The following is a 25,432-nucleotide window of genomic DNA, read 5'->3' as shown; positions in this document are numbered from 1 at the left end:
TGAGAAAACACAAATGATGATGGTCTCTAGGCACCATGCTGGTAATGTTGGTACACTTGTGAGTATGAATGGGAGGGTGGTGGTACCTGGGGAAGAAGTTGATATCCTTGGGGTGAAATTTGACTCCAAACTGACTATGAAGAACCACGTTGTAAATCTTGCAAACAAGGCAGTCAGGAAGCTTACAGCACTTCGTTGTATCTCACATCCGCTTGACAGTAGGGGTTACAAGACTCTGCATTTGGCACAAGTACGCTCATACCTTGAAAATGCTCCACTTTCTTGGCTTGCCTGCCTCCCCCTCTCATCTGCGACTGCTTGACAGAGCAAGACGTCTCATCCCTCGCTTGGACCCATCCTCGATAGATCTGTCATTTCAGCAGAGCTTTCAACACAGGAGGGATGTGGGTGGCCTTACTGCTATGTACAAGGCCAATATTGTCAAAGTACCACACTTGGATCCACTTCAAGGACAGCGAGAAGCCAGCTTCTATACCACAAGACGGGCAGAAAGCAGCAACTTCACTCTGGCTGTACCCTTCTTCAGAACATCACTTCATCTGAGACCATTTATCCCCAGGATGACTCGAGTATGGAACACATTTGTACAGTATTATGATGTCAATGAGATAAAGGCAATTGATCAAATGAAAATTCTGGCCCACAGATGGCTCCAAATTCATCCTGTTCCCTACTTGTATGTTTCATAACAATAAAATGCTTTCAAATGAGCTGATGTAGGTAACAACTCTTAGTTTGTCAATAAAGTTAGGAATCCTTAACTTGTATATAGCTTGTCAATAAAGCTAGGGATCCTTAACCTAACTTTGTCAAACCCTGTGTAAAAAAAAAGAAAAAAAGAGAGAGGGAGGAGGGAAAGGGGAAGGGGGAGAGAGGGAGGGAGGGAAAGGAAAGGGTAAGGGATAGAAGAGATGGGTAAGGAAAATGGATGGGGGTAAGGGAACAGGAAAAGATAGGTGTAAAGGATGGGTAATGGGAGTAGAGTAGACTAGTGTTGTATGATAGGTGGAGTAAACTAATGTTGTATGATAGATGGAGTAGACTAGTGTTGTATGATAGGTATAGTAGACTACTGTTGTATGACAGGTGGAGTAGACTAGTGGTGTATGATAGGTGGAGTAGACAAGTAGTGTATGGCAGGTGGAGTAGACTAGTGTTGTATGATAGGTGGAGTAGACTAGTGTTGTATGATAGGTGGAGTAGACAAGTAGTGTATGGCAGGTGGAGTAGACTAGTGTTGTATGATGACTAGTGTTGTATGACAAGTGGAGTAGACAAGTAGTGTAAGACAGGTGGAGTAGACTAGTGTTGCATGACAGGTGGAGTAGGCTAGTGTTGTATGATAGGTGGAGTAGACAAGTAGTGTATGACAGGTGGAGTAGACTAGTGTTGTATGATAGGCTGAGTAGACTAGTGTTGTATGATAGGTGGAGTAGACTAGTGGTGTATGATAGGTGGAGTAGACAAGTAGTGTATGGCAGGTGGAGTAGACTAGTGTTGTATGATAGGTGGAGTAGACTATTGTATGATAGGTTAAGTAGACTAGTGTTGTATGATAGGTGGAGTAGACTAGTGGTGTATGATAGGTGGAGTAGACAAGTAGTGTATGGCAGGTGGAGTAGACTAGTGTTGTATGATAGGTGGAGTAGACTAGTGTTGTATGATAGGTGGAGTAGACAAGTAGTGTATGGCAGGTGGAGTAGACTAGTGTTGTATGACAAGTGGAGTAGACAAGTAGTGTATGACAGGTGGAGTAGACTAGTGTTGTATGACAGGTGGAGTAGACTAGTGTTGTATGACAGGTGGAGTAGACTAGTGTTGTATGACAGGTGGAGAAGACTAGTGTTGTATGATAGGTGGAGTAGACTAGTGGTGTATGATAGGTGGAGTATACTAGTAGTGTATGATAGGTGGAGTAGACTAGTGTTGTATGATAGGTGGAGTAGACTAGTGTTGTATGATAGGTGGAGTAGACTAGTGGTGTATGATAGGTGGAGTAGACTGGTGGTGTATGATAGGTGGAGTAGACTAGTGGTGTATGATAGGTGGAGTAGACTGGTGGTGTATGATAGGTGGAGTAGACTAGTGGTGTACAAGTGTAGACTAGTGGTGTATGAGTGTAGACTAGTGGTGTATGAGTGTAGACTAGTGGTGTATGAGTGTAGACTAGTGGTGTATGAGTGTAGACTAGTGGTGTATGACAGATGTAGACTAGTGGTGTACAACAGGTGTAGATTAGTGGTGCATGACAGGTGCAGACTAGTCTTGTATGACAGGTGTAGACTAGTGTATGACAGGTGTAGACTAGTGTTGTATGATAGGTGGAGTACATTAACATTGTAAAACAGATGGAATAGACTAGTGCTGTAGGTATAAAGCAGCTATTTTACCAATAACAGTCGAGTTACTAGCTGAGCTACATTGCATGCTCAACAACCATACATATGGGAAACCAAACACATGCAACATGCACAAGAAAACTATTATAAGAGGAAGTTAAAAAAAAAATAAAAGGATGAGCAGCTGCAAGGGTAAATAAGAGATTCATATTGGAATAATGTTGGCAGAATTACCGACAATATGTTAGGTAAAAGGACACAAGTGCAAGTAACGTGACATTTTATTGTGGAATGTTTCGCTCTCCAGTTTTGTCAAGCTGTAATGGCTTAGCAAAGCCATTACGACTTTGATAAAGAAAAATACAGTATAATGCAATCCTTTATTGACACTGTTATGCCTTATCAAGTCACAAACAGATGTACCTGGGAGATAGGATGTGTAGTGTGGTGACACAAGTCAGGTGAGGTCTGTAGACTAATGACAAGTTGGACAAATAAATGGCTGAGAATGAGGTTGGAATCAAGGACCTGTGTAGCTTGGCCAGTAGACCTGCTCCGGTGTTTTTCCGTACTGTAAACCCTGCTATGTGGGATAGTAATCAAGAAATTTCCTGGCAAGAGACTCAGCTATGTTGTAGAAGCTGTTGTTATGGCTGAAGTTGTTTAATATGCTGATTAGTGATGACTCTAGAATCCTGTGTTTTGAAGTGTCTTTGACAGTCATGTGCCTTCTTGAATCAAACCTCTTCTCAGCAATATATTTGCCCAATTTGTCATTACTAAACACAGGAACATAACAGGCCTACTGGTCCATACTAGGCAGGCCTTTCTCAAACCTACTAACAAAAATATATGCCCAACCCATTTTTAATGCTACTCAAGGAATAAGCTTTGATAACCCTTATAACTCATGTGCAAGTGCCACTCAAACAAGAACCAAGACATAAATCAGCTTTAACATACCTCACCCGACTCTTCATGTAACTATACTCAATTACATACACAGTGGAACCTCAGGTTACGAATTTAATCTGTTCTGTGGGCTTGTTCATATCCTGATTTGTTCGTATGCTGGGTCAATTTTCCTCATTTAAATTAACCAAAATGCAATTAATTCATTCCAGCTGAATTCCTGCTCTCAGATGGCATGACAAAATAACCCTAATATCAACTCTATGGCTTATTTATCTGTCACAATTCATCTAATATGACATAATAAACAATAAAAATAACATAGACACCTGATATACACTCTAAAATGAATAAAATATGTCATTACATGGACGGCAGAGGGAGGAGGATTGTGGTCAGGAGTGGTCACGCATTCTCGCTATGAAAACGTCAGAGGTGTTATTATAAGAGAAAACAGAGTTTGTGAGGCTAACTGAATTAGACCTGGTGTACATACGACATTTACATACCTTGGAGAAGAAATGCATAGTGGCATATCCTATCAGGAGTTCACACTTTTCTTATGAACTGCTATGTACAATTTTTATGTTTATCTCACTACACTACGTATCTCCTGTGAGCTGTTTCTCCGTCAACCATGTCAACAGCAGCTTTTCCATCTTTTCATTGACAGAGGTCCACTGCTTAGAAATTACTGTAATGCCCTTTGCTGGCACTAAAGCCTTTGTAGACTCCTCCTGCTTTAGTTTTGTACATATAGTAGAGGGGCTACGCTTGTACTTACTCGCCAAGTCCTCAACCCTTGTACCTAGTCTGTGCTTATCAATGGTTTCTTGCTTTAATTCCATGCAAATCATCCTCTTTTCCTTCTCAGCACTGTCCTTTGCACGGGCTTTTTTAGAACCCATGGTTAGAAGAAAGAAATCTGGCGAATTATCTGCACGAAATGTAAGGAAATCACGAGAATTCCTTGCACTGCGAGGGTAATTCCATAAGCACATGTGCACTGGTAAGCATTGTTTTGATTGACACTGCTATCTGGTGGTGGTGTTGTCAAACTAAATTATACGCAGTACGTACATACATGTACAGTGGACCCCCAGTTATCAGTTGGTTTTTCGGCGCCCGGTTATCAGCCATTAATTCGGTGATCGGTCGTTTGGGACGTGTCCATCCGTCGGTTGGGGCCACTTGCGCGTCAGTTTGGCTTTGTCTCTCAGTGGCTGAGGAAGCTTCTACTCATACATCCAAACATTTCACTTGTTTTCCGTTGTTGTTAGTGGTCTTTTTTTGCAGTGCAACTGTGAAATAAGTAACCATGGCTCCAAAGAAAGTTCCTGTGGTAAAGAAAGTGAGAAACACCATGGAATTTAAGCGTGAAGTGATGGAAAAGTTTGAGAGTCGTATGAAGGTGGTGGAACTTGCCAGGATGTACAGCAAGAATAAATCAACAATTACATCCAACCTGGAAAAGAAAGAACAAATCAAAGATGCTAATGTTAAATAACCAAAAAAGGCACAATACCGTGACTGGAACGATACACAAATAACCCGCACATAAAAGAGAGAAGCTTACGACGACGTTTCGGTCCGACTTGGACCATTTACAAAGGTCCAAGTTGCAAAAGGACTAACTTTTCTAACTAAACAAAGGCCACCAATAATGGAAGAGATGGAAAAGTTATTATTATTATGGATTAAGGAAAAAGAATTAGTGGGAGACAGTGTTGTGGAGTCTATTATTTGTGAGAAGGCAAGACAGATGCATGAGAATCTTGCAAAGAAAATGCCCGGAACAAGTGCTGCAGTTTGTGAATTTATGACCAGGAAAGGATGGTTTGAGAGATTTAAGAAGCGGAGTGGCATACGTAGTGTTGTAAGGCATGGTGAGGCAGCAAGTTCTGACATATGTGCACCTGAAAAATTTGTGCAGGAATTCCAAGGGTACATAGAGGCTGAAGGATTCAAACCCCAACAAGTGTTCAAATGTGACGAAACACGCCTGTTTTGGAAGAAAATGCCAAACAGGACCTACATTACCCAGGAGGAAAAGGCACTGCCAGGACACAAGCCTATGAAAGACAGGCTTACTCTTTTGTTCTGTGATAATGCTAGTGTATCACTCAGGAAATCCCAGTGTGTTCAAGAAAAACAATGTCATGAAGAATAGATTGTGTGTGATGTGGAAAGCTAATCATAAGGCATGGGTCACAAGGCAAATTTTCAAAGAGTGGGTTAATGATGTGTTTTTTCCAAGTGTGAAAAAATACCTCCTGGAAAAGAAATTGCCACTCAAGTGCCTCCTGTTACTGGAGAATGCTCCTGCACATCCTCCAGATTTGCAAGACCAAGTGTTTAGGGACTTCAGTTTCATAACAGTGAAGTTCTTGCCTCCTAACACCACTCCTCTCCTCCAGCCCATGGACCAGCAGGTCATTTCTAACTTCAAAAAACTCTACACAAAAGCAGTGTTTCAAAGGTGTTTTGAAGTGACCTCGGACACTCAGCTGACCCTAAGACAGTTCTGGAGGAATCACTTCACTATCCTCCACTGCATAAGCCTTATAGGTAAGGCTTGGGAGGGAGTGACTTCTAGGACTTTGAACTCTGCTTGGAGAAAACTGTGGCCAGATTGTGTCCAAGAGAGGGATTTTGATGGGTTTGAGGCTGACCCTGACCCTGCCGACCCTGTGGACTCTATTGTGGCACTGGGGAAGTCCCTGAGGTTGGAGGTGTGTAGCGAGGATGTGGAAGAGTTGGTGGAGGACCAAAGGGAAGAGCTAACCACTGAAAAGCAACAGACTGCAGCTGAGGAACTTGATTAAGAGGAGGAGGAAGAGAGAGTGAAGGAGGTGCCTTCTTCAGAGATTAACCCTTTGAGGGTTTCGGACGTACTAGTACAGCTTACGACCCAGGGTTTTTGACGTACTAGTGTACACCTAAATTCTAGCGCCCTCAAATCTAGTGGGAGAAAGCTGGTAGGCCTCCATATGAAAGAATGGGTCTATGTGGTCAGTGTGCACGGTATAAAAAAAATCCTGCAGCACACAGTGCATGAGAAAAAAAAAACTTTGACCGTTTTTTTTTTAATAAAACAGCGACTTTGCACTGTATTTTCGTATGGTATTTGTTGTATTCTAGCTTTCTTGGTCTCATTTTATAGAATGGAAGGCATATCATAGAAATTGAGATGATTTTGACTGGTTTTACAATGAAAAGTACCTTCAAATTGAGCTCAAAGTAGCAGAAATGTTCGATTTTTACCAAAGTTCAAAAGTAAACAAATCATGCCAAGCGTCCAATACACGTCAACTGGTGAGTCTAATATTCTTTTGCAAGTGCGCCAATATGATTCATACCATTTTTTACACTAATACAGTAGTCTGCATAACAGTAAATCTTCTATTTTTTGTGAGAATAAAAATTCAAAGTGGAAAGCAAAAGAATGTAAAAGGGGCCTTGAGACATGACTAATGAACAGAGGAAATGTCATTTTAGTGCCAGGAATGTATTTCTTGTTTGTTCTGGACCCTATTCGGAAATTGGCATCTTTTGAAATTTGTGTGAAATTGGCAAAATTGCTAAGTTCTGACCACTGTACTGGATAGTTGAAATTGGTAAATGGGTGGTTTCTTGCACTCATTCAATAGAAAAAAATGGAGTTCTAGCGAAATATTCATGTTTTTTTGTCAACTAGTACAGTGGAACTGGCCAAAAATGGGGCTCAAAGTGGGCAAAATCGCCGATCCGCAAACATCGCCGAGACCGCTAACTTCGCGAGAGCATAATTCCTTAAGTTTTCTATCAAATTTCAAACTTTTGGTGTCTTTATGATCGGGAAAAGATTCTCTATCTTTTCATAAGAAAAAATTATTTTTTTTTTTTAAATTTGGCCGACCCTGAGAACGAGTCTCGGAGAGGGCCTGTCGACCCTCAAAGGGTTAAAGAGGTGTGTGCAATGTGGACTAGGGCACAAGCTTTTGTAGAGAAACACCACCCTGACAAAGCTGAAACAAGCCATATCTGCAACATGTTTAGTGACAAAATCCTGTCTCACTTCAGAGAAATCTTAAAGAGATGCCAGAAACAGCACTCTGGACAGTTATTTTGTGAGACAGGGGTCCAGTGACTCTCAAGCTGGTCCTAGGGGCATTAAAAGACAAAGGAAGGAAGTAACCCCAGAGAAGGCTTTGCTACCTAAAGTCTTTATGGAGGGGGATTCCCCTTCCAAACACTAACTCCTCCCTCTTTCCTCTTCCTTATCTTCCAGAAGCCAGCATTAGCCTTCAATAAAGGTATGTAATATAATACTTACATAATTGTTAAAAAATTATTCTTTTGTAAATATTTTTGTCTGGAACAGATTAATTGTATTTCCATTAATTCTTATGGGAAACATTATTTCGGTTATCGGCCAACCTTCTGGAATGGATTACAACTGATAACCAGGGGTCCACTGTGCTATTATTATAATTTTTTATTGTATTATGTATTATATTACTTTATTATTATTAAATAGTATTAAATAATTATTATATGTAATTATTAATCATTATTTTCAGTATAATAATAATTATTATTATTATTATTATTATTAATTTAGGGACCTGGAGCAGAGATCCAATTGTCAGCATAGTTGCTGATCCCCTGTATATGTATATGTTATCTGAGTGTCATAGTACCATCCATATGTTTTACATACATGACTCCTTGCTAGGCTCAGTGACTAGCATGTGTGACGTCACGTGATACCGAATGAGTGCGTGGAATGTGCTGTCCCACTCTCAGTTCCCTGTAGACCTACCAAGCAACAGGACAGGCAGGTTGGGCTCCCTCTCTTCACACTCTGCTAATGTAAGTGTTACCATCCAATAAGTGTGTTTAACTCCAGCCATCACATCTCCACAAACCCTCCCAACTACTTCCCTAGATCAAGAGCCCCTCACCACATACGTACGTACTACTACTACTACTACTACTAATATAATAATAATAATTATTATTATTATAATAATACAATATAATAGTAATAATAATAAAAACAGTAAGGACAAACTTCAAAAGGCTGCCAGTAGTTGGTACCACCATCAGCAAAATATTGGTAACCACTACTAGCACACTTTTCACCTGTCTAGACTTAAGTAGTCTTAAGTAGGCATTTCTGCCTGAAATGCCTCTGCATGATAGTGGCTTTCTCTGCTCCAATCATATTATGATATGTAAACATACATTGTAACCTTTGCAAAGAAATATATATATTATTTATTTACAGTATTTATTTAAGGAACCTCCCTTGAGGGGAAAGTTTGCATCCTGAAATTTCTTTCATATCCTGAAGCAAAAAATCGACTGAATGACGATTCGTATCCTGAAAAATTTGCATGGTGGGGCGTTCATAACCCGAGGTTCCACTGTACAGTGGACCCCCGCATAGCGAACGCCTTGCATAGCGAACAATCCGCATAGCGAACGCTTTGTTCGCTGAAATTTTGCCCCGCATAGTAGACAAAAACCCGCTCAGCGAACTTCGTCCGAGACGCGTCCAATGTGGGCCCTCAGCCAGCCTCACATGTGCCGCCCGTCCCATTGTTTACCAGCTAGCCTCCGCGGTAACATTCAAGCATACACTCGGAATATTTCGTATTATTACAGTGTTTTCGGTGCTGTTTCTGGAAAATAAGTGACCATGGGCCCCAAGAAAGCTTCTAGTGCCAACCCTGTGGTAAAAAGGGTTAGAATTAGTATGGAAATTAAGAAAGATTTTGAAGGGTTTGGGGCTAACCCTGAGAAGCCTATGCCAGTTGTGGAATCCATTGTGCCTACTTCAAAAATTAAGGAAATGTGTGCACAGTGGGTTGAACTGCAAACCTTTATGGATGAAAATCACCCTGACACAGCTGTTGCAAGCCGTGCTGGTGACTATTTCAATGACAATGTTATGGCCCATTTTAGGAAAGTCTTGAAGGAACGGGAGGTACAGAGCTCTATGGACAGATTTGTTGTGCGACAGAGGTCCAGTGACTCTCAAGCTGGTCCTAGTGGCATTAAAAGAAGAAGGGAAGTAACCCCAGAAAAGGACTTGCTACCTCAAGTCCTAATGGAAGGGGATTCCCCTTCTAAACAGTAAGAAGATAATGCTCTCCCCTCCTCCCATCCCATCAATCATCACCAGATCTTCAATAAAAGTAAGTGTCATGTAATTGTGCATGCCTTTTTCAGTTTGTGTGTACTAAAATTAACATTTTTTTGTGGTAAAAAAATTTTTTTTTCATACTTTTGGGTGTCTTGCACGGATTAATTTTATTTCCATTATTTCTTATGGGGAAAATTAATTCGCATAGCAAACATTTCGCATAACGACCAGCCCTCTTGCACGGATTAAGTTCGCTATGCGGGGGTCCACTGTATATGCACATCCTCTCTCCTAAGGCAGATTTGTTTGTGACTTGATAAAGCCCTGCTGAAGAGCCTACATCCCAAGCCTATGACAACCAAACTTACCTTCATGCTCTTAGGGTCTAAGGTGGTGTAGTGGCTTGGATCCTTTTTCTTTGGGGTTTCCTCCTAGAAATATAAAAAAAAAAACACTATCAGTAATATGGTGACCTTTCAAGAAATTCAACAGTATCAGCAGAACCTAACCAGACTGCCACAATGAATCTCAGGGAAAAAGTTGGTCTATGAGATGTGTTCCTATCCTCACTCACTGCAGCTCGAACCTTAAGAGGGCATGTTTGTGGTGAAGATACAAGGAAACTACACAACAGGGAAATAGTACACCTTCACTGGGTGGGTAACTGATATAGCTATAAATCGATGCTGGCTAAATTCAGAGGTTAATGATGATAAACAGAGAATATGTAACACAGAGGTAATTTTTAGACCAATTTGGAACAATAGTGGGATCCAAACAGGTGATATGGAATGAACAGAGGAACTAAAATTCAATAATAAAAAAGTCATGGAAAATACAGAAACGGCTAGTAGAGTCTGCAAGAAAAGGTTGGTGGTGGTTGATTGATATGGTAATGAATGAGAGTTGAGAATGGACAGATGGATGATTGTGTCCACCTGAGGTCACACACTCAAGATCACCAAGACCCTTGGGTAAGTGACCTTTCACCTTCCCTGACCTCCAAGAAACCTGGCTGCAGCCAAATTTTTAACACCACTTTTCAGTGGTCAGTGGTATTTCATATTCATTGCTAATTATTGGAGAGAAGACCCATCATTGAATAAAAACAATTAAAATAATAAAATAAAAATAATAAGACTCCCACACTACCTTACTGCACAACCATATCTAGAATAAATAAAAAAGGAGATCAGTAATCTAGTAACTTTAATGTATATATAAGTGCAAAAATTATGGAAAAAAAAAGCAAAATAGGACAAATTCTATTGGATGCTACAAATCAATTTGCTCTCCAGGAATGTGATGAGTAAGGTATTATGGGAAGTGAACTTCATAGCTAGACTGCTCTCTCTCCACCAGTCTCTCAACTAGCGAGTCCCAGAATGGAGTTCACAAAACAAGTAACCTTGCCATCACCATCTTTACCATCTAGTGAATGACTAAGAATCTGATGTCTTAAAAGTTGTGACTGCAGCACAGATAACTAGGATAAAGCACAGGGAGATGGTCTGCAAAAGGAGAGTAAACCGTAGAGAAGAAAAAGGTCGGGTGAGTGCCTTGTCTTCCTCCTCCTCCCCCTCCTGATCCTCGGGCTGCTGCTGGAATCCTGCCGAGGAGGAGAGCTTCTTGTCCAGCTGCCGCTTATAGTTGAGGTGGAGACCATCCCACTCCAGTTTGGCTGGGCAAACGTTCCAAACATCTGGGAGAAATAGTACAGTGGTTTCAACCCGGGCAGGCGAACTCCGGCCCTTGTGTGTAGATTCTCCTCGGCGATAGTAAATCTCCGCAAACCGGTACCTGAGATGGAATGGTGGTGCATCAGGAAGCAGCTCTTGGAGACTGATGGTCAGGCAGTGTTAATATCTACGCGTACGATATAAACGCGCAAATATTCAAACTCAGCAGATAATTGTAACACTTCCCCTCCTTCACCTGTTTAAATGTAAAAATTGAAATCGTTCTATTCTACTTCCTGCTCTCAGCAATGATGACCTGGTCTGATCAAAGTAGCTCACCAGTAAAAGGAGTGCTGGAGGTCATACCTGGAAACCCACTCACTCTGGCACACAAACATGGATGCTCATCCTCCACCTTCGAAGTTCTTTAGCCACATTCACTCCTAGCTAATTAATTTGGCAAAGGTACGGAGCCCAGAAACATTAACAGTGTAGATGACAAATAGACATATCTGCAACTTAAATAACAATAATAATGGTAGGGTACAGCAGTGATGAAAATTTTTAGGAATTCATCAAGTATCATACCAGTAATGGTGGTTCAAGCTTCTATTGCACTTTTTGAAGCCAATCAAAAGTGAAGCCAATGTTCAGCAAAATCATCACTCAAGATCTGTAAACTAGAACTTCTTTTGTTAATAACATAACTTCTTAACATAAAGAACACCTGCAGTATCTGCCATGTGATGTGCCTGACTTACAAGGAGTAGACTGTAAATTGTTTCCATATTAAATTATCGCAGTTATATTACAACATATGTACTGTATGTTTAAGGTCATCTCAGTAATATTTTTAAATCTGTTCATACTGTATCGTATGGTATTTCAGCCTAGCTGAGGCAGATAAGAATATTTTACGACAAACACAATGCTGACAATTGGGAAATAATTTTTTTTTTTCATCAAACCGGCCGTATCCCACCAAGGCAGGGTGGCCCAAAAAGAAAAACAAAAGTCTCTCTTTTTAAATTTAGTAATTTATACAGGAGAAGGGGTTACTAGCCCCTTCCTCCCGGCACTTTAGTTGACTCTAATGGCACGCATGGCTTATGGAGAAAGAATTCTGTTCCACTTCTCCACGGAGGTAAGAGGAAATAAACAAGGGCAATGTGTGGTGTAAATATTATGCAGAAAATTCGGAGTGTGGAAATTAGGAGAAGGTGTGGAGTTAATAAAAGTATTAGTCAGAGTGCAGAAGAGGGGTTGTTGAGGTGGTTTGGTCATTTAGAGAGAATGGATCAAAGTAGAATGACATGGAAAGCATATAAATCTATAGGGGAAGGAAGGCGGGGTAGGGGTCGTCCTCGAAAGGGTTGGAGAGAGGGGGTAAAGGAGGTTTTGTGGGTAAGGGGCTTGGACTTCCAGCAAGCGTGCGTGAGCGTGTTAGATAGGAGTGAATGGAGACGAATGGTACTTGGGACCTGACGATCTGTTGGAGTGTGAGCAGGGTAATATTTAGTGAAGGGATTCAGGGAAACCGGTTATTTTCATATAGTCGGACTTGAGTCCTGGAAATGGGAAGTACAATGCCTGCACTTTAAAGGAGGGGTTTGGGATATTGGCAGTGTGGAGGGATATGTTGTGTATCTTTATATGTGTATGCTTCTAGACTGTTGTATTCTGAGCACCTCTGCAAAAACAGCGATAAGGTGCGAGTGTGGTGAAAGTGTTGAATGATGATGAAAGTATTTTCTTTTTGGGGATTTTCTTTCTTTTTTGGGTCACCCTGCCTCGGTGGGAGACGGCCGACTTGTTGAAAAAAAAAAAAAAAAAAAAAAAAAAAAGAACTAGAAAGAAAATAGAAGAAAACCCAGAGGGGTATGTATATATATGCTTGTACATGTATGTGTAGTGTGACGTAAGTAGAAGTAGAAGTAGCAAGATGTACCTGAAATCTTGCATGTTCATGAGACAGAAAAAAGGACACCAGCAATCCTACCATCATGTAAAACAATTACAGGCTTTCGTTTTACACTCACTTGGCAGGACAGTAGTACCTCCCTGGGCAGCTGCTGTCTACCAACCTACTACCTAGGTGGGAAATAATTACAATGAGAAAAATGCCAATCTATTTGTATATATGTACCATGCTTTAAATTACATACCATATTAAAATATATGAAAAATGTCTAAAAATAGGCTCTACTGATGTGTGAACTTCATACAAAATTGAAAAATGTATACCATACTGTATTAACATGTCTCTAATAGATATGGATGACTTTCTAAATCAATTACCTAGTCAAAATGCTAGCAACATTATACAGTGGACCTCCGCATAACGATATTAATCCGTTCCTGAGAGCTCATTGTTATGCAAAATTATCGTTATGCGAATGAATTTTCCCCATAAGAAATAATGGAAATCAAATTAATCCATGCAAGACACCCAAAAGTATGAAAAAAAAAATTTTACCACATGAAATATACATTTTCCTACACACAAAAAGAAGGATACATGCACAATAGTAGAGTAGTACATGCACAATATATATTGTGCATGTACTAAACATGCACTAAACATGTACTAGTACATGCACTAAACATGTACTAAACAGCTATTGGAGGATAGATGGGCTAATGAGAGCATAGGCAATGGGGTCGAAGAGGTATTGGGTAGGTTTAAAAATGTAGTGTTAGAGTGTTCAGCAGAAGTTTGTGGTTACAGGAAAGTGGGTGCGGGAGGGAAGAGGAGCGATTGGTGGAATGATGATGTGAAGAGAGTAGTAAGGGAGAAAAAGTTAGCATATGAGAAGTTTTTACAAAGTAGAAGTGATGTAAGGAGGGAAGAGTATATGGAGAAAAAGAGAGAGGTTAAGAGAGTGGTGAAGCAATGTAAAAAGAGAGCAAATGAGAGAGTGGGTGAGATGTTATCAACAAATTTTGTTGAAAATAAGAAAAAGTTTTGGAGTGAGATTAACAAGTTAAGAAAGCCTAGAGAACAAATGGATTTGTCAGTTAAAAATAGGAGAGGAGAGTTATTAAATGGAGAGTTAGAGGTATTGGGAAGATGGAGGGAATATTTTGAGGAATTGTTAAATGTCGATGAAGATAGGGAAGCTGTGATTTTGTGTAAAGGGCAAGGAGGAACAACATCTTGTAGGAGTGAGGAAGAGCCAGTTGTGAGAGTGGGGGAAGTTCGTGAGGCAGTAGGTAAAATGAAAGGGGGTAAGGCAGCCGGGATTGATGGGATAAAGATAGAAATGTTAAAAGCAGGTGGGGATATAGTTTTGGAGTGGTTGGTGCAATTATTTAATAAATGTATGGAAGAGAGTAAGGTACCAAGGGATTGGCAGAGAGCATGCATAGTTCCTTTGTATAAAGGCAAAGGGGATAAAAGAGAGTGCAAAAATTATACGGGGATAAGTCTGTTGAGTATACCTGTCAAAGTGTATGGTAGAGTTATTATTGAAAGAATTAAGAGTAAGACGGAGAATAGGATAGCAGATGAACAAGGAGGCTTTAGGAAAGGTAGGGGGTGTGTGGACCAAGTGTTTACAGTGAAACATATAAGTGAACAGTATTTAGATAAGGCTAAAGAGGTCTTTGTGGCATTTATGGGTTTGGAAAAGGCGTATGACAGGGTGGATAGGGGGGCAATGTGGCAGATGTTGCAGGTGTATGGTGCAGGAGGTAGGTTACTGAAAGCAGTGAAGAGTTTTTACGAGGATAGTGAGGCTCAAGTTAGAGTATGTAGGAAAGAGGGAAATTATTTCCCAGTAAAAGTAGGCCTTAGACAAGGATGTGTGATGTCACCGTGGTTGTTTAATATATTTATAGATGGGGTTGTAAGAGAAGTAAATGCGAGGGTCTTGGCAAGAGGCGTGGAGTTAAAAGAGAAAGAATCACACATAAAGTGGGAGTTGTCACAGTTGCTCTTTGCTGATGACACTGTGCTCTTGGGAGATTCTGAAGAGAAGTTGCAGAGATTGGTGGATGAATTTGGTAGGGTGTGCAAAAGAAGAAAATTGAAAGTGAATACAGGAAAGAGTAAGGTTATGAGGATAACAAAAAGATTAGGTGATGAAAGATTGGATATCAGATTGGAGGGAGAGAGTATGGAGGAGGTGAATGTATTCAGATATTTGGGAGTGGACGTGTCAGCGGATGGGTCTATGAAAGATGAGGTGAATCATAGAATTGATGAGGGGAAAAGGGTGAGTGGTGCACTTAGGAGTCTGTGGAGACAAAGAACTTTGTCCTTGGAGGCAAAGAAGGGAATGTATGAGAGTATAGTTTTAGCAACGCTCTTATATGGGTGTGAAGCATGGGTGATGAATGTTGCAGTGAGGAGAAGGCTGGAGGCAGTGGAGATGTCATGTCTGAGAGCAATGTGTGGTGTGAATATAATGCAGAGAATTCGTAGTTTGGAAGTTAGGAGGAGGTGCGGGATTACCAAAACTGTTGTCCAGAGGGCTGAGGAAGGGTTGTTGAGGTGGTTCGGACATGTGGAGAGAATGGAGCGAAACAGAATAACTTCAAGAGTGTATCAGTCTGTAGTGGAAGGAAGGCGGGGTAGGGGTCGGCCTAGGAAAGGTTGGAGGGAGGGGGTAAAGGAGGTTTTGTGTGCGAGGGGCTTGGACTTCCAGCAGGCATACGTGAGCGTGTTTGATAGGAGTGAATGGAGACAAATGGTTTTTAATACTTGACGTGCTGTTGGAGTGTGAGCAAAGTAACATTTATGAAGGGGTTCAAGGAAACCGGCAGGCCGGACTTGAGTCCTGGAGATGGGAAGTACAGTGCCTGCACTCTGAAGGAGGGGTGTTAATGTTGCAGTTTAAAAACTGTAGTGTAAAGCACCCTTCTGGCAAGACAGTGATGGAGTGAATGATGGTGAAAGTTTTTCTTTTTCGGGCCACCCTGCCTTGGTGGGAATCGGCCAGTGTGATAATAAAAAAAATAATGTACAACTCTACTAAATCAAGAATAAATGACACTTACCTTTATTGAAGATGCAGCAATGACTGATTAGACACTGTGTCCTGGGAGTGCCTTTTCCTCCTGAGTACTGTAGGTCCTGTTTGGCCTTTTCTTCCAGAACAGGCCTTATCACACTGTGTATGCCACTACGATTCTTAAATCTCTCAAACCAACCTTTGCTGGCTTTAAATTCACCAATATGAGCACTAGTTCGAGACGTTTTTCCCTGTTCACCTGGGTGTTAGTCGACTGGTGTGGGTTGCATCCTGGGAGACAAGATTAAGGACCCCAATGGAAATAAGTTAGACAGTCTTCGATGACACTGACTTTTTTGGGTTATCCTGGGTGGCTAACCCTCTGGGGTTAATTGTTTCTTGGTATTCTCAATAAGCCACACCAACAACGGTGCTACAGCAGCAGCAGCAGCAGCTGAAAGTGTTACAGCAGCAGCAGCAGCAGCTGACAGTGCTACAGCAGCAGCTGACAGTGCTACAGCAGCAGCTGACAGTGCTACAGCAGCAGCTGACAGTGCTACAGCAGCAGCAGACGATGCTACAGCAGCAACAGACGGTACTACAGCAGCAGCAGCTGACGGAGGTACAGCAGCAGCAGCAGCTGACGGTGCTACAGCAGCAGCAGCAGCTGACAGTGCTACAGCAGCAGCAGCTGACAGTGCAGCAGCAGCAGCTGACAGTGCTACAGCAGCAGCAGCAGCTGACAGTGCTACAGCAGCAGCAGCAGCAGCTGACAGTGCTACAGCAGCAGCTGACAGTGCTACAGCAGCAGCTGACAGTGCTACAGCAGCAGCAGACGATGCTACAGCAGCAGCAGATGGTACTACAGCAGCAGCAGCAGCTGACGGTGGTACAGCAGCAGCAGCAGCTGACGGTGCTACAGCAGCAGCAGCAGCTGACACTGCTACAGCAGCAGCAGCAGCAGCTGACAGTGCTACAGCAGCAGCTGACTGGTACAGCAGCAGCTGACAGTGCTACAGCAGCAGCTGACAGTGCTACAGCAGCAGCAGACGGTGCTACAGCAGCAGCAGATGGTACTACAGCAGCAGCAGCAGTTGACGGTGGTACAGCAGCAGCATCAGCTGATGGTGCTACAGCAGCAGCAGCAGCAGCTGACAGTGCTACAGCAGCAGCAGTATCAGCAGTTGACCATGTTACCACAGTATTTCGATAATATTTCTCACCCTTTTTACCACATGGTTGGCATTAGAAGTTTTCTTGGGGCCCATGGTCACTTATTTTGCAGATAAAATCACCAAAAATGCTGTAATAATACGAAATGTTCTGATTGTATGCTTGGATGTTACCGCGGAGGCTGGCTTGTAAACAATGCCACCGGTGGAACATGTGAGGCTGGCTCAGGCCGCACATTAGACGCGTCTCGGACGAATAGTGTTGAGCGGGTTTTTTAGCGGTATGCGAGGCAAAATCTTAGCGATAAAATGTATCGGTATGCGGATTTAACGTTATGTAATGCCAACGGTATGCGGGGGTCCACTGTATTTCATCCACTAATTATGATGCATGATCACCTATGTGATACTAAAGTATCTGTTACAAATAAAAGTGGACTGAAATAAAATATAGAGCCCAAGATAAAAATTACCACATTTCAAAACGTTGACAAAATGAAACATCTACGTAAAGTAAAAATAAAAAAAAAATTACGAAAGACAACAATAGTGAATACAGTGGACCCCCGCATACCGTACGCATCACATAACGTTCAATCCGCATACCGCTCGCTTTTATCGCAAAAATTTTGCCTCGCATACCGCTCGAAAACCCGCTCACCGTTCTTCGTCCGAGACGCGTCCAATGTGCGCCCTTAGCCAGCCTCACAGGTGCCGCCAGTGGCATTGTTTACCAGCCAGCCTCCGCGGTAACATCCAAGCATACAATCGGAACATTTCATATTATTACAGTGTTTTTGGTGATTTTATCTGCAAAATAAGTGACAATGGGCCCCAAGAAAGCTTCTAGTGCCAACCCTACAGCAATAAGGGTGAGAATTGCTATAGAGATGAAGAAAAAGATCATTGATAAGTATGAAAGTGGAGTGCGTGTCTCCGAGCTGGCCAGGTTGTATAATAAACCCCAATCAACCATCGCTACTATTGGTGGTACAGCTGCTGCTGCTGCTGTACCACCGTCAGCTGCTGCTGCTGCTGCTGCACTGTCAGCTGCTGCTGCTGCTGTACCACCGTCAGCTGCTGCTGTTGTACCGTCTGCTGCTGCTGTAGCATCGTCTGCTGCTGCTGTAGCACTGTCAGCTGCTGCTGCTGCTGCTGTACCACCGTCAGCTGCTGCTGTAGTACCGTCTGCTGCTGCTGTAGCATCGTCTGCTGCTGCTGTAGCACTGTCAGCTGCTGCTGCTGCTGTAGCACTGTCAGCTGCTGCTGCTGCTGCTGCTGCTGTAGCACCGTTGTTGGTGTGGCTTATTGAGAATACCAAGAAACAATTAACCCCAGAGGATCTGCCACCCAGGATAACCCAAAAAAGTCAGTGTCATCGAAGACTGTCTAACTTATTTCCATTGGGGTCCTTAATCTTGTCTCCCAGGATGCAACCCACACCAGTCGACTAACACCCAGGTGAACAGGGAAAAATGCCTGGAACTAGTGCTCATATTGGTGAATTTAAAGCCAGCAAAGGTTGGTTTGAGAGATTTAAGAATCATAGTGGCATACACAGTGTGATAAGGCCTGTTCTGGAAGAAAATGCCAAACAGGACCTACAGTACTCAGGAGGAAAAGGCACTCCCAGGACACAGTGTCTCATCAGTCATTGCTGCATCTTCAATAAAGGTAAGTGTCATTTATTCTTCATTTAGTAGAGTAGTACATGCACAATATATATTGTGCATGTACTACTCTACTATTGTGCATGTATCCTTCTCTTTGTGTGTAGGAAAATGTCTATTTCATGTGGTAAAAATTTTTTTTTCATACTTTTGGGTGTCTTGCACGGATTAATTTGATTTCCATTAATTCTTATGGGGAAAATTCATTCGCATACCGATCATTTCGCATAACAATGAGCCCTCTTGCACGGATTAAAGTCGCTATGCGGGGGTCCACTGTATAAAGTTTAGATGTGTAACATCTGGGTATCTTGATTTTGCACATCAAAGGGTTAATCAGTCTAATAGGAACATAGGAATGGAAACTTAAATAGGGGAACCAGATGGAAGTACAGTGGACCCCCGGTTATCGGCCGCAATCTGTTCCTGAAGGTTGGCTGATAACCGAAATGGCTGATAATCGAATTAATATTTCCCATAAGAATTAATGAAAATAAAATTAATTCGTTCCCAACAAAAATATTTTTTTTTACAATTATCTAAGTATTACAGTGGACCCCCGCATAACGATCACCTCCCAATGCGACCAATTATGTAAGTGTATTTATGTAAGTGCGTTTGTACGTGTATGTTTGGGGGTCTGAAATGGACTAATTTACTTCTCAATATTCCTTATGGAAACAAATTCGGTCAGTACTGGCACCTGAACATACTTCTGGAATGAAAAAATATCGTTAACCGGGGGTCCACTGTACATACCTCTATTGAAGGCTAATGCTGGCTTCTGGAAGATAGGGAATAGGAAAGAGGGAGGAGTTAGTGTTTGGAAGGGGAATCATTCGCCCTCCATGAAGACTTTAAATAGCAAAGCCTTCTCTGGGGTTACTTCCCTTCTCTGTCTTTTAATGCCACTAAAACCAGTCTGAGAGTCACTGGACCCCTGTCTCACAAAATAACTGCCCAGAGTGCTCTGTTTCTGGCATCTCTAAGATTTACCTGAAGCGGGACAGGGTTTTGTCACAAAACATGTTGCAGATATGGCTTGTTTCAGCTTTGTCAGGGTGGTGTTTTTCTACAAAAGCTTGCACCCTGGTCCACATTGCACACACCTCTTTAATCTCTGAAGAAGGCACCTCCTTCACTCCCTCTTCCTCCTTCTCCTCTGAAGCAAGTTCCTCAGCTGCAGTCTGTTGCTGATCAAGTTGAAGCTCTTGCAGCTCTTCAGTGGTAAGCTCTTCCCTGTGGTCCTCAACCAACTCTTCCACATCCTCACCACCATGGGCTGGAGGAGAGGAGTGGTGTTAGGAGGCAAGAACTTCACTTTAATAAAGCTGAAGTCCCTAAACACTTGGTCTTGCAAATCTGGAGGATGTGCAGGAGCATTCTCCAGTAACAGGAGGCACTTGAGTGGCAATTTCTTTTCCAGGAGGTATTTTTTCACACTTGGGAAAAACACATCATTAACCCACTCTTTGAAAATTTGCCTTGTGACCCATGCCTTATGATTAGCTTTCCACATCACACACAATCTATTCTTCAGTGCCTTTTCCTCCTGGGTAATGTAGGTCCTCTTTGGCATTTTCTTCCAAAAACAGGCCTGTTTCATCACAATTGAAAACTTGTTGGGGTTCGAATCCTTCAGCCTTTACATAGTCCTGGAATTCGTGAACATACTGTTCAGCTGCACATTTGTCAGAACTTGCAGCCTCACCATGCCTTACAACACTACGTATGCCACTATACTTCTTAAATCTATCAAACCATCCTTTGCTGGCCCTAAATTCACAAACTGCAGCACTTGTTCCAGGCATTTTCTTTGCATGATCCTCATGCAACTGCTTTGCCTTCTCACAAATAGTAGACTCCACTACACTGTCTCCCACTAATTCTTTTTCCTTAATCCACAATAATAATAACTTTTCCATCTCTTCCATTATCGGTGTCCTTTGTTTAGTTAGAAAAGCTACTCCTTTTGCAACATTAGCGTCTCTGATTTGTTCTTTCTTTGCCAGGATGGATGTAATCGTTGATTTATTTTTGCTGTACATCTTGGCAAGTTCCATCACCTTCATACCACTCTCAAACTTTTTGATCACTTCACGCTTAAATTCCATGGTGTTTCTCACTTTCTTTACCACAGGAACTTTACTAGGAACTTTCTTTGGAGCCATGGTTACTTATTTCACAATTGCACTGCAAGAAAAACCACTAAAAACAAGGGTAAACAAGTGAAATGTCTGGATGTATGAGCAGATGCCTCCTCAGCCACAGAGAGACAAAGCCAAACTGAAGTGCAAGCTGCCCCAGCCAGCGGAGGGACGCGTCCAAAACCTCAGATAACCGAGCAAACGGCCGATAACCGGGAGCCGAAAAACCCGCCGATAACTGAGTTGGCCGATAACCAAACCGGCCGATAAACGGGGGTCCACTGTAGTGGTACTATACAGTAGTAGTAATGATGGTCACATAAACATGGAAGAGGCTAGCTAATGGAAATATAACTTAGCTTAATGGCCATAGTAGTAATGGTCAAGTGTGACCACTACTTCCCTGACCATCAAGTTAAATTACACTTCCACTAGCTAGTCCCTCCCATACTTCATTTCACTACATCCACCCCTCTAGTCTTCCTTTATGATTCCTTTCTGATGTAGACTGATTAAGCCCTGGTGCTCACAATACCTCTCAAAGATAACCAAGTCCTGTACATTTATCTTGTTTACCAACTTGGCACTATTATATACCTTTGATCTATGTATATAGTAAATACATAACCAGTGGTGACCTGTATTTAATTCTGTGAAGACTTGTCTAGTGTGCTCTCTGTGAATCTGAACAAGATGTCCTCTCCTGAGCAACTCTACCAGCAGCTTAAGGAGGAACTGAGGGTGGCTAAGCTTGAGATGCAGCAACTGACTGAGGAAAACAAGAGGATTCGTAGTAATCCTCCTGCTGTGAATTCTCAAGCAAAGAAAGGAACCTGGAGAGTGGCTGGAAAGAATGGGACAAAGTTAAGGATCAAGAGGACGGATGGAGAGGTAGCAACAACGAAGATCCAGGATACTGTTGTGGAAACATCGAACCCATTCTCTGTGCTACCTGATGGGGCTGGGGATGGGATGGAGGATATTGTCAGCCAGCTTGACAGCATCATGAATGGTGATGGGATTAATCCTATTATCTGCCTCAGTGCTGGAGGCAAAGATGTAGGCAAGTGTAGAAGTGAGAATTTAGTTCGAAGGTACAGGACAGCAATAGACATAATTAGGAAGAAGGGGGAGGGCACCCTGTTATATGTGGCATTTTACCAAGAAGGGGTGTTGGAAATGAATGGTTGTCCAGAACAACTGGTATTAATTGTTGGCTAGACAAACACTGCAGTACCATTCACTGACAACAGGGACCACTTCCATGGCTGAAACGACATGTATGCCAGATATGGGATTCACTTACTCAGGGCAGGTGTGGGTTTTCTTGTTATCTCAGTCGAGGGTGTTGCGATGACTTTAAACTAGGATTAGTTAGAGGTATGGGTTTAGAAATGGACAAAATGAGTACAGATATACAGTGATACCCTGAGTTTCAGCCATAATTCATTCCAGAAGGCTGTTCAAGTGCCGATACTGAACGAATCTGTTCCAATAAGGAATACTGTAAATTAGATTAGCCCATTTCAGACCCCCAAAAATACACTTATAAAAGTACTTACAATAATATACTTACATAATTGTTCGAGTTGGGAGCTGTACGAAACTTGGGGTACCACTTAGGCTTTGATATTATGAATCTTAATAATAACTGTCATGGAGTAACACTGGGTAATGATAATTACAGAAATTGTGTAAAAACAAAGGTGAACAGGAAAAAGGTGTAGAAGAAAAAACATATGAATGTATTTCATGCTAACAGTCGAGGTGCAAGAAATAAGATTAATGAATTACGTTTGGTAGCGTGTGCTGGGAACTTTGATGTCACTGCAATAACTGAAACATGGTATGATTTAAAGAGTTGGGATAAGATTGCTGAGTGTCATATTCAAGGGTTTAAGTTATTCCATGTGGATAGATATAATGGGAAGGTGGGAGGAGTTGCATTATATGTACGAGAAAATATAAATTGTTGCATAAAAATAGGTATAAAAATAGATGGATTAGTAACAGAATCAGTTTCAGTAGTTTTTAGAGGGTCAAGAAAAACTAATACTAGGTGTACTATACCAACCTCCAGGCTTGGATCACGATAAGAGGGAAATTTCTTTGGGACGAAACTGTTAAGAGCTTCTAGACACATTAACGTAGTGATAGTAGGGGATTTTAACTTTAGTGAAACTGACTGGACTTCTTTGACTGGTAATCTGGAATCCAATGGCTTTATGAAAGTAGTTCAGGACTATTTTCTGAAGCAGTGTGTAACAGACCTTACCAGAGGTAATAATTTACTCAACCTAGACTTGTCAAATAAGGAAACACTCATAAATAATTTGGAGATCTCTGAGGAGCTTCGCGCAAGTGATTACAAATTCATTAATTTTAGCATTACTTGGGAATATGAGAATAATGATATGGTAAAAGTCCCTGATTTTCGTTCTGCCGAATATAATGGACTTCGGGAACACCTGTCTAATCTCGATTGGGGTAATCTAGCTAATGATTTTATTGACGATGATCATACTTATGATTACGAAGGGATTTGCTTCTATGATTTTTTTTCTTAATAGTGTACAACGTGCTCAGAGTATATATATTCCCCAGAGAGAAACCAGGTCAAATAATAATGATCCCAAATGGGTTAACAGGAGGCTAAAGCATCTATTAGGGGTGAAAAGGGGAACTTATAGGCACATCAAAAGAGGAGAGGTTAACCTTACTGACCAATATGTTCAGCATAAAAGAGAAGTAAAAAAGGGGATTAGAAAGGCTAAACGTGACTATGAAATTAGAGTTGCTAATGAATCAAAGACTAATCCAAAAGGGTTCTTTCAAGTGTATAGGACGAAGGTGAAGGAAAAAGTAGGACCTCTGAAAATTGGGAATGGACAGTTGACGGATAACAAACTGGAAATGTGTTCTCTATTTAATGACTATTTTTTGTCAGTTTTTACACAGGAAGACATAAATGAGATTCCAGAAATTAACAACTATTCAGTTCCTGATTAATTCAAATTACCTAATATTACTGTCACGAGGGACATGGTTATCAAACAGATAGATAAGCTGAAGCAAAGTAAGTCTCTGGGGCCCAACGAGGTGTCTTCCAGGGTACTTAATGAATGCAAGATGGAACTTAGTCAGCCATTAACGAGTATGTTTATTGCATCCATCCTAACTGGTGTTGAGTCAGAGATGTGGAAGATGACTGTGGTTAATATATTCAAATCAGGGGATAAGTCCATTCTTTCAAATTACCATCCAATAAGCCTGACGTCTATAGCAGGCAAATTATTAGAATCAATTATAGCTGATATTATTAGAAGTCACCCTGAAGAGCATAATTTGATTAACAAATCTCAGCATGGGTTCACGAGAGGTTGTTCCTGCTCAGCAAATTTACTGATGTTCTTTAATATAACACTTGAGGCAGTAGACAGTGATAAAGAATATGATATTGTTTATTTGGATTTTAGTAAAGCCTTCGATAGAGTACCTCACAAGAGATCTTAAGAGAAGTGGCAGCTCATGGTATAGGAGGTAAAGTTCTAGCATGGAGAGAAGCATGGTTTACCAACAGAAAGCAGAGAGTTTTCATTAACCCTTTCAGGGTCCAAGGCCAAAATCTGAAGTCACGCACCAGTGTCCAAGAATTTTCAAAAAAAAAATTTGTTATTTTTTCTTATGAAATCGTAGAGAATCTTTTTGTGAAGGTAATAAAACAAAAAGTACGAAATTTGGTGGAAAATTGACGAAATTATGCTCTCGCGAATTTTGATGTGTCAGCGATATTTACGAGTCGGCGATTTTGCCGACTTTGACTCCCATTTTAGGCCAATTACATTATTCCAATCAACCAAATTCTTAGCTATTTCACTAGTATTACTTCTATTCTATCGATTGAGCACAAGAAATCGCCAAATCAACTGTTTCAACTACAAAATAAAGTGATCGGAAATTGTTAATTTGGCCAATTTAACACAAAGTTCAAAATATTCCAATTTCAAAATAGGCTCCAGAATAAACAATGTAGGTATTCCTGGAACTAAACTAACATTTCCTCTGTTCATTAGTTACATTTTGAGGCTTTACAAATAAATCCCATTTTGATTTTTTATTCACATAATGAATTTTTATTCACACCAAAAAATAGAAGATTTACTGTTATGCAATACTGTAATAATTGTATAAATATCATCACCATATTTGTGAATGTATATTAGACCCACCAGCTGACATGTATTAGATGTGTGAGGTCGTTTGTTTACTCTTGAATATCGGCAAAAATTTAACATTTCCGCTACTTTGAGCTCAGTTTCAAGCCATTTCCAGTGCTAAAACCAATCAAAATCATCTCTATTTCTGTAATATGTCTTCCATTCTATCAAATGAGACCAAGAAATC

The 25,432-nt window shown here is 41.3% G+C and overlaps 1 protein-coding gene across 2 annotated transcripts in view; it reads right to left on the bottom strand.

Moving 5' to 3' along the window:
* Window positions 1-25,432, bottom strand: part of LOC128701449 (cell division cycle and apoptosis regulator protein 1) — a 431,134-nt gene that overhangs the window by 259,062 nt on the left and 146,640 nt on the right. For both annotated transcript variants that reach the window (XM_070088578.1, XM_070088584.1), the window contains exons 8-9: window positions 10,965-11,205; window positions 9,774-9,836 (exon numbers count right to left, since the gene is read on the bottom strand). In XM_070088578.1, the coding sequence (XP_069944679.1) occupies window positions 9,774-9,836; window positions 10,965-11,205 (304 nt within the window). The remainder of the gene's footprint in view (window positions 1-9,773; window positions 9,837-10,964; window positions 11,206-25,432) is intronic.

This window comes from Cherax quadricarinatus, chromosome 2 (genome assembly GCF_038502225.1).
Source record: "Cherax quadricarinatus isolate ZL_2023a chromosome 2, ASM3850222v1, whole genome shotgun sequence".
Lineage (NCBI taxonomy): Eukaryota > Metazoa > Arthropoda > Malacostraca > Decapoda > Parastacidae > Cherax > Cherax quadricarinatus.
The sequence above is the reverse complement of the archived record's forward strand: the minus strand, read 5'-3'. Positions and strand labels throughout refer to the sequence as shown.